This window comes from Zingiber officinale, chromosome 6B, assembly GCF_018446385.1.
Source record: "Zingiber officinale cultivar Zhangliang chromosome 6B, Zo_v1.1, whole genome shotgun sequence".
Classification (NCBI taxonomy): domain Eukaryota; kingdom Viridiplantae; phylum Streptophyta; class Magnoliopsida; order Zingiberales; family Zingiberaceae; genus Zingiber; species Zingiber officinale.
In genome coordinates, this window is record NC_055996.1 from 46376481 (window position 1) to 46388851 (window position 12371).

The window sequence follows — 12371 nt, forward strand, 5'->3', positions numbered from 1 at the left end:
GATTGATATTCATATCCATATACATTAGGGTACGTTTGTTAGGGATTATCTTTGATAAGTTTGATTATCCATCCAAAATTATCAACCGAAACCCTATTTGATTTAGGTAATTGATGATTCTTGCCCGAGACGTCAGCAAAAGGGATATGCAACCCGAAATAAAAAAACTGAGGTTTTTTTTATTCTAGGGTTAATGATTTTTTTAAACTCAAAATACCCTTGAATAAGAGAAAAATGGAATAAAAAAGGAAAATATAAATTAAAAAAAAAATAAAAAATAAAATAAAAAACTTCAAAAAAAATATAGAAAAATGTAAAAAACATAAAAAACAAAAAAATTAAAATAGAAAAACATAAAAAAAAATAAAAAATAGAAAAAAAGGAAAAAATTTAAAAAACGTAAAAAAAAATAAAAATAGGAAAAACATTTAAATAAAAAATGTAAACAACTTTAAAAAATACACATAAAAATAAAGGAAAATATTAAAAAAATGTAGAGTTTTTTTTAAAAAATAATAATATATGGTTGATTTTGTAATTAAGAGTAATATAATAAAATATTAAACTAAATTATTCATTAAAACCTTTAAACAAATAAATTTTTGTTGTATTACTTAAGTTGGACCAAAAAATATATTTTATTTCCCATAATCTTGATTATGTGATTACTTGATAATCACGTAACCTTGATTATACATGATAACTTAACCAAACACAATATTTTTTTGGTTATGTGATTACTAAAGTTATACATAATATTTTAATATTTTTATTTATTTAAATAGAAATAAAAAATTAATAAAAAATATGAAGTAACGACTCAAAATTTCAAATCAACGAAGAATCTCAAATCTCAAACCAAACGCATCCTCTGAAAATGCTTTGAAAGATGGGAAGGAGATCCTTCGTTGATTTGAAATTCTGAGTCGTACTTTAGGTTTTGTTATACTTATTTTTATTTCTATTTAAATAAATAAAAATATTAAAATATTTTAGAAAAGTTAAATAATATTATTTTATTATTAATTTAAATTTTATAAAAAATTTAATTATATAAAATTAAAAATATTAAAGAGATGAAAAATAAGAAATTATTGAGAGGATATTTTATAATGGAAAGAGGTATAAACTTTAACTTATACGGATCTACAACGAGCTAAGAGATAAGAGATTTTAACGACGGTGAATCTACGTTTGATTCGATACTATATGGACGGACAGTGTCCTCTCTATCTCTCCTCTTGCCTTCCCCTTTCTCGCATCCACGTATCTCTCTCGTCCACGTAGGAATGATAAAGAGATAAAGACACTGTACAGCATCGAATCAACACATAAATACACGTAAGCATGTTCTTCTTTTTAGAAAAAACACAACGCGTTGGAATTTGAAAATGGAAGGGCCCACTTGATCACGTGACACGAGTGTGGTCTGTCGTGTCTGCCTTCCTCCGCTCTATTCTAATCATAAATGCACATATATGAATACCTCCTTAATTTTGTAATTTCAAAGCAAAAGCAATGCGACACGGAACAAGTAACACTGTAACGTGCCTTCTTTCACAGTTCTCAAAAATGCCACTAACATTATTGTTTTTTAAGATTTTTTTAATATATGATAAAGTTGTCGTGCTTTATTTTACTGCTGTATTTTATTAAATAATAGTTGTATTTATTGTCGGTAATTAAAATCGTATTTCAACGCTGCTTCCCACCATGGCTCCTCCGTCAGTCCAAACGGCTTTTTATAAGCTTCCTGTCCAGCTGCTCGGCCAGTGGAAAAGATCAAGGTGGAATGGGCTCCCTCTTCGAGGCGGCGGCAGGCGGAGCGACTCCGCCGAAGCGGATCCCTCACCTCCGCCCATCCGCGCCTGCTACATCCTCCCTCCACCGCCTCACCCGATTTCTTCTCTCCGACAAGGTCGGGTACCTCCACTGGGTCTTCACCGTCGCAGCTTTTCTCTTCGTCGTCGCGCTTTTCCAGGCCTTCCTCCCCGGATCTCCGGACGAGGGTCCCGATGGGGGCACGGACTCGCCCCATCTGGGCGAGATCGCGAGGCTGGAGTTCGGGGATGGTATCCGGTTCGTTCCCTCCAAGCTGCTGGAGAGGTGGGAGAGGGAGAGACGGGAGGCGAATTTGTCAGCGATCGAAGGTTTTGCTGGAAGGTCGCGACGGACCTACGGGCTGAGAAAGCCGCTGCTTGCCTTGGTGGATTTTTGACTGGTTTCTTGCTTTTTAACTGCCGTGTATGTGGGGAGTCTGATGGCTTTTTTTTTTTCCTGGTTCCTAGGTGGTTCCGAATCTCTTTCCCGACGCCATGCAGCTGCAGACGATCAGCATTGCTGTCGTCCTCAAGGAGATCGGCTACGATATCCAGGTCTGTATGAAGAGACATCGGTGTTTTCTTTGGTAGAAAAAAAGATTGACGCTTGTTTTGGTGGTTCACTATTGTTGTTGGTTCTCGTTCAGTTTTATCGATCCTGTTGATGTTGGCAGCTTTATAGTCTTTTTACTAAGTAATTTACATCTTTTATTGCTTGTTTTTGTTTTTACATTTTTCCTAAATGAAATGCCAAATTATTTGGTATCTCGTCGTAAAATGTTTTGACACCCAATTGCAAGTTGTAGCCACTTTTCCAACAAGTTTGATCTACATTCTTCTCTCTGCCTAGTTTTTGTATGATGATTGGTGAAGATTTATGTCACCGAACGATACAAATGGAGCTCTTATATATCTAGTTTGTTTTTTTTGTCATGAATTGATTACGTCATGCATTGGGGCCAGTAGTAATTCTAAAGAGTTCTACATTAGAAAATTAACAATTGCAAAATCGAGTGTTCTCCATCATGCCGCAATTATCTTTTACTTTGAGAATAAAATTTGTAACACAAAGCTAATATTTTTCCCTATGCCTAATGCAGCTGAAGCGTTCATTTCGTTCTTCCTTATTCCCTTGTGCTTTTATTCTCAGTTGCTTCTGTTCATTTTGTAGTTTTAAGAATCTATATGTTTTTGTTAGTTGGAATGATGGAATATATGTTTTTTTTATTAGAAATTCCGTTTACTATCTTTTAACATTATCCTGTTCCTACTGTTTGCTAGTATTCTTGAAGTCTTTGTATTCCAAATTCTGCAGATTTTCTCATTCAAAGATGGTCCTGTTGAGTCTGTTTGGAGTACTATTGGGCTATCGGTTAGAATCCTGCCTACTACAACGATTCAGGAAACCGCCGTAGATTGGTTAAAGTAAATAACAAAGTTGATATGTGGCAGTTAAATATTTAATTGTTTGATGTACTTAAGTGTTTTTGTGTAGCCAGGCGAATTATTTATGGCTTGCTAAATAAATTACTTTCTGATCAGGTTTTTTATCATCCTTTGTACAGCTATGATGGCATTCTTGTGAATTCTATGATTTCAAAACCGGTGATTTCATGGTAAATTCAACTTTCCTCTCTCCCATACTATTCACTTTATACTTAAATCCTACACTTTCTTACTGTGTATCCTTATGGTATCAGTCAAATTACCTTGCAAGATATTTTCTCATTCTTTAATTACCTTGTCATTATCTATCTTTAGGTGTGTGTTTTAACTTTTAAGTGCATCTTGATTCTTGTCATTTTCATATGATTATCTTTTAGGCTTCTAAATCCACAGGAATTGCAGATAGAATGTTCGCTACTGTAAACTATAAAAATCACCACTTGTAATATTAGTTGCCATTTGTCTTATCGCCAAGTTGACTCTGCCAATCAATAATTTGTTAACTCGTCTGATTTCACTGCTCTCAAAATTGCAGTGATTTTAAGATAGACTATTTTATTATCAAATCAATTTTACTCTCATCAGTGTCATTCTAATTGCATATTACAAAAGCCACTATTTATATCTGCCAATATAATTCTAATAGATGCTGACTTGGAAAGGGTCTTGAAGGTAAAATAGAATAATTTACTTTATAGATTAAAGCATTAAGTCTTACATTGGTTTTTTACTCCACTCAATTAAATTGTTTCTTCTGTATTTATATGTTATGTCTATGGTAGTTTACAAGTTTTTTATTTTCCTTATTGTGAGCTATGACTCAAATTTATTTACAACTTGTCACATCACTTTAAATCACAATGCAGGATACACATCCAACAAAAGCTTAAACTGGACAAATACAATATTTGATTTCTGTGTGGAATTTTTATTCTGGTTTACAGTCTTTTGCAGGAGCCTTTTAGGAACGTACCTGTCATCTGGACCATCAATGAAAAATTCCTGGCATTTCATCTACGTAAATATGGTGAGAATGGTCAAGTTAAGGTTTGGAATGAGTGGAAACAAATTTTTAGCAGAGCTTCTGTTATAGTGTTCTCAACACACATAATGCCGGTAATATGTTTCGCTAAGCTGTTTACAGGTTTTTTTGTTATTAAATTTTGTTGATATTAATTGCCAAAATGCCCAATACCCTAGTTGTTTGATTCAGATTTTAATATAGCTTGTTCATTTCTATGTTTTTCAGATGATGTACTCATCACTAGATGCTGGTAACTTTTTGGTTATTCCTGGTTGCCCTACTGAAGCATGGGAAGCAGATAATTTAGTCACATGGAAAGAACATAATGAACCAAAAATTGGCTATACACAAGAGGACTTTGTTATTGCTATTGTTGGCGGAGAATTTTCATATAGTGGCCTGCTGCTAGAGCATGCAAAATTGTAAATAAACACTATAACAAGCATGTGAATTCTTCTTTGAGAATTTACATTCTGAATGCTAATCTAACAACTGTGCATAGGAATATTTTGGAGGTAATTTCATTTTTTCCATGATAATCTATCTTCTTCATTTTTCATATGAATTAATCATTTATTTTAACTATTTTTTTTTAAAATTAACTTCTATGCCATGAATAATTCCAGGCAATTGCTAGGAATGGTGGTTTTTCAAGCATCATTATGGAGAATATTGTTGCTGATGGAAACATGAACGACTTCATCAATGCTGCAGATATTGTGCTATATGGGTCTTTTCTTGAGGAACAATCCATCCCTACTGTTCTTATACGAGCTATGTGTCTGGGAAAACTGGTTGTTGCTCCTGACTTGAGCATGATTAGCAAATATGTAAGTAGACATTTAAACTCCTCTGATTATTTTGTTATTATCTTATTTGCAGCCAGTGATTGCAATATTTTTTATGGTTTAGGTTGACAATGGGGTAAATGCATATCTTTTCCCCAAAGATAAAGTTGGCATGGTGAGTAAGATACTACTTGAAGTGGTTTCAAATGGAAAATTGTCTCCATTGGCACAACAAGTTGCATCACTAGGAAAGGAACGTGCCAGAAATCTAATGGCGTCAGAAACTATTCTAGGGTATGTTTCATTGTTGGAAAAGGTTCTCAATTATCCATCAGAAATTGCAATTCCTAAACCTGTTGACGAGATTCCTATAAGACTACAAAAAGAATGGCAATGGGATCTTTTTGTGAATGTAAGAACCATCAGCAATCTCAATCTAAGCATTAGAAGTTACCAAATGTTGGAAGGGCTTGAGGAGCCACTGAATCATGGCAGTTTTGGTAATACTTCTGCAGATGCTGACAAAATATTTTCCTCTATAGTGTGGGAGGATGAGAAAGAAATCGAAATGGTGACTGCCAAAATACGGATTCAAGAAGAAGAGGTGAGAATAAGGTCGATATATTTTGCTCTTTCACTTGACTACTAATATTGACTTTAACAACTTCTCCTCAGAGCATATTCTGTTGAAACTCGATGCAGTTGAAAGATAGGACTGATCAACCTCATGGAACATGGGATGAAGTTTACAGGAGCGTTAAAAGAGCTGATAGGGCTAGAAATGAATTGCATGAGCGAGATGACAGGGAGCTTGAGCGAACAGGTCAACCCCTGTGCATATATGAACCTTATTTTGGTCAAGGGGCTTGGCCTTTTCTTCGTCATACCTCACTTTACCGTGGAATTGGCTTAGTAAGTGTTAGTATGATAAATTTGTTTCCGTTGATCATTCATACAATCATAATGGAAGATGGAAATAATACCTGCCCTTTGTGTATCAATTATTTCAACAGACAGCTGGGTGGTTATTACACTGATAACTTTCATCAATGTTGTAGTTATTGATATCTATCTTATTAAATGTGCATGAGAATCAATGTTATACTTGAAAATCTTGGAAGTTTTGTTTTTACATCTTTGAATAATAATTGCATTTATACAAAGATAAGCTTTTACTTGAGATATCAGTGTATGTGAATTAAAATTTGGATATCTTGTTCAACTGCTTTAGATATCAAATTAATGTTGACCTTTTCCTCAAGTAGTTGCTTACTCTTCAATGCTTTCTTTAATCTGATCAATTTTATATTTGTGATACCTTAGTAGAAAATTCAAATATGATTTTATCAGAAATTATCACCCACTTTTGGTACTTCTTGCCATGTCAACGAGGATGATCTTCTTGGGGTTTCTGGCATGAATGTATTATATGCACGAAGAGTTCATTTCATCAATCTTAGTTTTTAGTAGCTAAATGAAACCTTTCCCTCACCACAAAATTTCCTTTTAGCAGTCCTCGAAAGGCCGAAGACCTGGAGCTGATGACATAGATGCTTCCTCACGTCTTCCACTTCTTAGTGATTCATACTACAGAGATGTGCTTGGTGAATATGGAGCATTCTTTGCTTTAGGTTACCACATTGATCGTGTACATAAGAATGCTTGGATTGGTTTCCAGTCGTGGAGAGCTTCAGCTAAAAAGGTTTTTTGTTGTTACTGTTTATTACACAGTTTTTTGTCTATTTTTATGCCATTTAGTTTGTTGATTGCAGAACAATGCCCTTGTCATGCTTGTGGTAGTCACTTTTTCACTGTGGTTAATTACTTTTTTTCGTCTCCAGTAATTATAAGGTGATTATGTTCAACTAACAGATTCATTATTTGACAATTCAAATAGGCTTCCTTGTCTAACTTCTGCAATGGCTAGAATCAGGTACCTGTAGGTTATAAATCATTGCCTCAGAGGGTTATGGCTACAATACCATTGGATGGCTACAATACCATCAGATGAATCAATTGATTGGTCTTGAAATAGGCATCCTGGCTGTGTGATTTCTTTCTGTTTCTTTATTTCTCTATCAACAAAAATAAGAATATATTTTGGTTCCTATTTATCAGTACAAATGAATTCCAAATTGTTGATTCATCCACATTCTAACTGTTTGCCTATTTGTAAACCATGGATGAGTTATTAAATAAATGATCCTGTTTGTTGCTTAGCCATACCTAAAATTGTTTTGATCAACTGGGTCTACCATTTTTTATTACATAAGAATATTCTGCCACTTGATAGAACATGACAAGAATGCCATGAGTGGGTAGGAATTAGGAGAGATTAGTACCTCCGTTGATCTATTTTTAACTAACCAATGAGATAATTGGTTGGTAAATAGGTACTCTTAAGCCTACAGATATATTTAAAACATGGTTGAAACTCATTTACCAATATTATTATGTGTATTGGATTATTGTTGAAGCCATTGCTTCATATAATTTCGAAATAACATCTAGCTATAGATTTATTCTTTTACTTGAAGCAGGTTGTAGTGGTGCCATGCGATAGGGCTAATGATTATGACCAAGCAGAAGCATGCTGTATTGCCTATCGGCTTTTGAGAGTAACTTTTTATTGTCTCTATTCAGATGACCCTGCTAGTGATAGTTGGGGCACATTTATATGGAGGGGGCAGGTTTGATTCCACAGAAGAGGAATAGGTCTGTTGAGGGAATAGAGGTCCTTTTTTTATTTATTTGTAATGAAGGTGAAATGGAGTGGAATAGGAATGACATTGTGTAGAAGAGTCTTTTGTGCAGAATGCTTGTAACCCAAAGCAAGCTGAAGCTATGTCCTGAAGAACAAGATTCATGTTGGAAAGGGTAAAATAACCTTTGAGAAAGCTTCATGAAATTGACCAGTTTGATGCTTGCGTCATAAACAAGGATGTTCTCAATGTGCCATCTTGATCTGGCCCGATTGATAAGGTACTTTTCTGGCAAGGCAGTAGTGGCTGTGATTGTGAGCCGAGCAAGATCAAAATCTCAATGCATGCCAGAGTAAGATCAAAATCTCAATGCATGCCAGAGTTTTGAATTTTGACGGGAACAATTTGGTACTATGCTAGTGTTTTGACATATAGTGTCGGTGTGGAATTCAATGGGGATGGATAAAGAAGTTACACAAGAAGATAAAGGAGAACATTATATCAAAGTTTAACCTTGGCATCCCATTTATAATGGTAAAATTTTAACTTTGTATTGTATGAACATAAGCTAAATGAATAAAAAAAGGGCAGCATGTGCACGAAGCTCCTGTCCATGCGGGTCTCGGAGAAGGTTCTATTGTACGCAATCTTATCTTGCTTTGCAAGAGATTGTTTCTGAACTCGAACCTTTATTGTCACACGACAACAATTTGTGTTTCACCCCATTCCAACATAAGCTAAATGAATAACAAATAATATTTCAATTCTTCTTGATACATTTGATGATTGGCATGACACGAGACACTATCTGTGTCGAATAATATTGTGTTTCACTCATTTATCAAAATATATAGTGTCTCTTGTGTCATGCCAATCATGTTGATGAGTACTGTTTCATGTCAATGCCCAAGGCATACTAAGACACATGTTATTTCTTTTTAGCTTGTCTCATTCAACTTGATATTAAGAGCGTACCATTTGAAATGCAAAACAAAGATTGAAGTTAACTATATAGTTGTTTTGTTTTCTTGTTATGCATCTCCTTCTTCCACTTATAATTTCTCACTGGGTCCACACTTCAGAATATCTATATAATATTGAATTAACATCCTTTTATTCAAATATTGAAACTCTGGCATGGTTTGAAATTTTGAACCTAGGCCAATATAACTTGATACCCAATGAAATGACCAACACAATGATAGGATAAATTATGTTAAGCGGTATAATACTTTGAAAATTTATTAAAATGATGCATTTTCATTATGTCACTAGCATGATATGAGATTTCAAATCATGCAAATTGCCTATTCAAACCTGTAATTTCACTTTCAATCTTGGGCATTTTGAATTTTTTTCCAAGCATCTTTTTCAATTTAACAATCAGATTACCTTCTAATATTGAAAAGATAGGCGCAACACCTTAAGTTGGTAAGTTCCATGTCCTTAAGGACTTAACTTTCCTTCCATCATAGCTAGCTTCAAATTTCTAGATTGAACTTTTCCTCCCACTCATTATCGCATCTTTGATAGGAAGCATATTGCCTTGTTCTATAGACAGTTTTGCCTCTACTCAATAATTGATCTTCCACTTGAAACATTCAATTTTTACATATCAAAATCTTATTCAATTTAAATTAAATGCGTATTAATAAATGTGGATTTGTTACTAATATCCTATTGGTAAGCTTGGTCTCACCATTAGTGATGCAACCCTAGGCTATGTTAAGAGACGAATCTGTAGAATCGTGCTTGCATAATGATAAATTTATCGAAAGAAAATATTATTGATTCAAAGTAAACTACAAGGCGAGTTAGGGTCATTATAAATGTTCCAACCTCAAATTCTAAAATTAAATTAAACAAATAGCCAAGAATTTTCCACTATCTAATGGACTCAATAACTTAGGAAATAAATAATTACAAGTTGAAAATGAAGTCTTACCAAATTGGAAAGATAACTCATAACCAAATATAAAGTTACCAAATCTTAGGCACTAGGCGATTGAAAGTGATGAACATCAAGCACTAGACTTTCACGATGATAAGTTTATTGAAAAAAAATTAATATTGCATTGACAAGAAGGGTTGATTGGTGTTGGTGCCATTAGAGGGATTAATGGAAGTCGAAGGTGTTGTGAAGGGAAATTGTGATGGAAGGCATGGAAGTGGCTACAAGATGGATGGTGCCATATTTTGGGGTTATGAATGAAAGGTGTCTGGTGCGAGAGAGGAGGTGGTGAATGGTGGATGCAACTAGAACCGTCAATTTGGATTAGGACCGTATTGACCTATCCTACCAAACAATTTAAACGGGTTGAGTTGAAATTTTATCAACTCATTTAAAGACGGGTCCAGGCGGGCCGACCCGACCCGCTTGGCCTGCGACCCATGCGGGTTGGCCCATGGCGGGCTTGGGTTGGCCTGCGGTTTTTTTTAGGGTTCAATATTTCTGAATTGAAAGCCAATCCAATATTTGATAGTAACTCAAAACAATAAACACAAGATTCTGTTAGTCGTTTATTTCAGGTATCCTCATCGAGTTAAACATTACCCGGTCACATAAAATTGAGCTTACAATTTATTACAAGAAACAACAAAAAAATTGTTTTTTTTTATAAGACACCAACCAAGTGTAGAGCACCCCAAATTTATCAAGGAATCACCATGACTCTGGGGATACAAGCCAAGGCTCGCAATATCAACATGAGAGATGGTAACAGAGAGGCCGAGTTCCAACTCAAGGAACACTGGCTTAAGATTGTAAAAAGCTAGCATACTTAGCCCCAAGGAAAAGCCTTTGGATGCATAGAAGGGCATTCTTCGTCACCTCAGCATTTTCATGATTCATGAGCTTCATCACTCTGTCCTTGGCCATCAGGTCTGACACGATGATTCTTCTAGCAGGATCATACTTGATAAACTGAGAAAGATCATAGCATGCGACAGCAAGAGCCCTAGGAACGGTAGAAGTGTCAAAGGATTGTGATCAGAACATGCAAAATCTGCACAAAACATTCTGTAGTTAAATTCAGGCCAACATTTTCCCCATCTTCATGTCCATTAATAAAGATGGTGCAATTTCAAAACTTATTTAGAAATTAATCTCATTATTAAACACATCACCTGACAATTACACAATGGCTGAATTCAGATTTAGGACAAAAAAAAAATCCGCAAAACTTAAAGTTAAAATGGAAAATTCAACAACTTTGAAGACGGAACTTTAACTTGAATCGGATTGGATATTGCCAACTTCTGTACTCGAATCAAATAAAGAACGATTGTCAAAAGAACGAAAAGCAAAAGCTAAAAAAAATAGACTATTAAATTAAGAATGCGAAGTCCACAACCCAACTGAACTTTGGATATGAAATATTTAACATCATCACATCTATATGCTAAATCGTGGGTTTGACCCACCTAATCTGTAATCCAAATTTTAAAATTTTAAATTTTTTATATATAATTTTATTTTTTGGTGGGCTCGTGGATTGGCCCGCCTTGAGTTAGGTTGAGGATTTTCTAATCCGCCAAGATAACGAGTCAGCCTGCCCTCCGCCAAATGATCGGCCCACCACGGGTCGGCCCGCCCCGCAACAGATCCCAGATGGTAGATCCCTTAACTACATGTATATCTTACCTCTAGCATGCGATTGAGCCCATCCTTACTGATGCCATATCCATTACTTTAAAATGAGCCATACCTCCCTTGCTTTAGGATCCCGGGCCTTTTTCACTAGACTCGATCCATGCTCATAAAAACGACAGCTATAGATGCAACTTTAAAGGAATTAGGATTAACGGGTGTAAATGATGATGAAGTATTGAATTGAATCAATTGAATCACTAGGCTTCAATAGTGATACCAATTGACACAACACTAAGTTGCGAGAAGTGATGAACGCGAAGCACCAAGTTTCCGCAACAATAAATTTATCAAAATAAAATAGTTATTGACTTAAATTACAAAGGGAGTTGGGCTGACGTTTCAGTCGAACCAAAATTGAAAATAAAATTAAATAAATTTGTAAAAACACACCCCCATACCTAAAGGACATGATAACTTAGGAAATAAAGTTCTATAATTTGATAAGATAAACTCCTACCAAAATTCCACCATACTAGAATAACAAGTTAAAAATTCTCTCTCCTAGATTGGAGACTACCAAATAATAAGTTACTAAATTTTTGACACCTTAAATATTATGATTAATAAATTTAATTATAAATTAAAATTTTAGAACTGTAAGGTTCTCTTTGCATCAATTAGTTTTCGTGTTGGCCATTGATGAAAATCTCAAATCAATCTCTTAGGCGAAGCCTTACCTTTTGAACTTTGTAATTGTGAATTGTGTTCAATTATCATTCACCATTACTTCCAGCAAACAAACTTGTTTACTCTGTCAAAAGAAATCTTCCTTCCCTTTTTTAGTTATTTCAAATTGTTCTGCTTCTTACTATTTTGAGAAATGATTCACCATTACTTGAAACTACATCTAACCTTTTCTTTTTGGAAAAAAGTATTGAATATATCAAATTCCCATCGGTAGCAAGGCTAAACACAGTCAAGCTGTGACAACTCAACTAT

At 34.7% G+C, this 12371-nt stretch overlaps 2 protein-coding genes across 2 annotated transcripts in view; both read left to right on the forward strand.

Moving 5' to 3' along the window:
• Window positions 1–1725: 1725 nt before the first annotated feature.
• Window positions 1726–4716, forward strand: LOC121990948. The gene is made up of 6 exons (XM_042544991.1): window positions 1726–2206; window positions 2289–2375; window positions 3136–3192; window positions 3363–3436; window positions 4211–4382; window positions 4516–4716. Exons 1-6 carry the CDS (start codon window positions 1793–1795, stop codon window positions 4714–4716), a joined length of 1005 nt encoding a protein of 334 aa, XP_042400925.1. The 5' UTR covers window positions 1726–1792.
• Window positions 4717–4736: 20 nt separating this feature from the next.
• LOC121992395 overlaps window positions 4737–12371 on the forward strand; it is a 35005-nt gene continuing 27370 nt past the window's right edge. The window contains exons 1-5 of the mRNA XM_042546726.1: window positions 4737–4805; window positions 4917–5120; window positions 5203–5682; window positions 5781–5990; window positions 6589–6780. Coding sequence (XP_042402660.1) covers window positions 4953–5120; window positions 5203–5682; window positions 5781–5990; window positions 6589–6780 — 1050 coding nt within the window. The 5' untranslated portion in view covers window positions 4737–4805; window positions 4917–4952. The remainder of the gene's footprint in view (window positions 4806–4916; window positions 5121–5202; window positions 5683–5780; window positions 5991–6588; window positions 6781–12371) is intronic.

What these genes read in the sequence shown, in the direction of transcription:
- LOC121990948 (XM_042544991.1), top strand. Translation starts at nt 1,793, where the DNA reads ATGGGCTCCCTCTTCGAGGCGGCGGCAGGCGGAGCGACTCCGCCGAAG. An exon ending in TCAAAACCGGTGATTTCATG is followed by an intron (nt 3,437 to 4,210) that starts GTAAATTCAACT and finishes TCTGGTTTACAG; the next exon opens with TCTTTTGCAGGAGCCTTTTA. An exon ending in TCTCAACACACATAATGCCG is followed by an intron (nt 4,383 to 4,515) that starts GTAATATGTTTC and finishes TATGTTTTTCAG; the next exon opens with ATGATGTACTCATCACTAGA.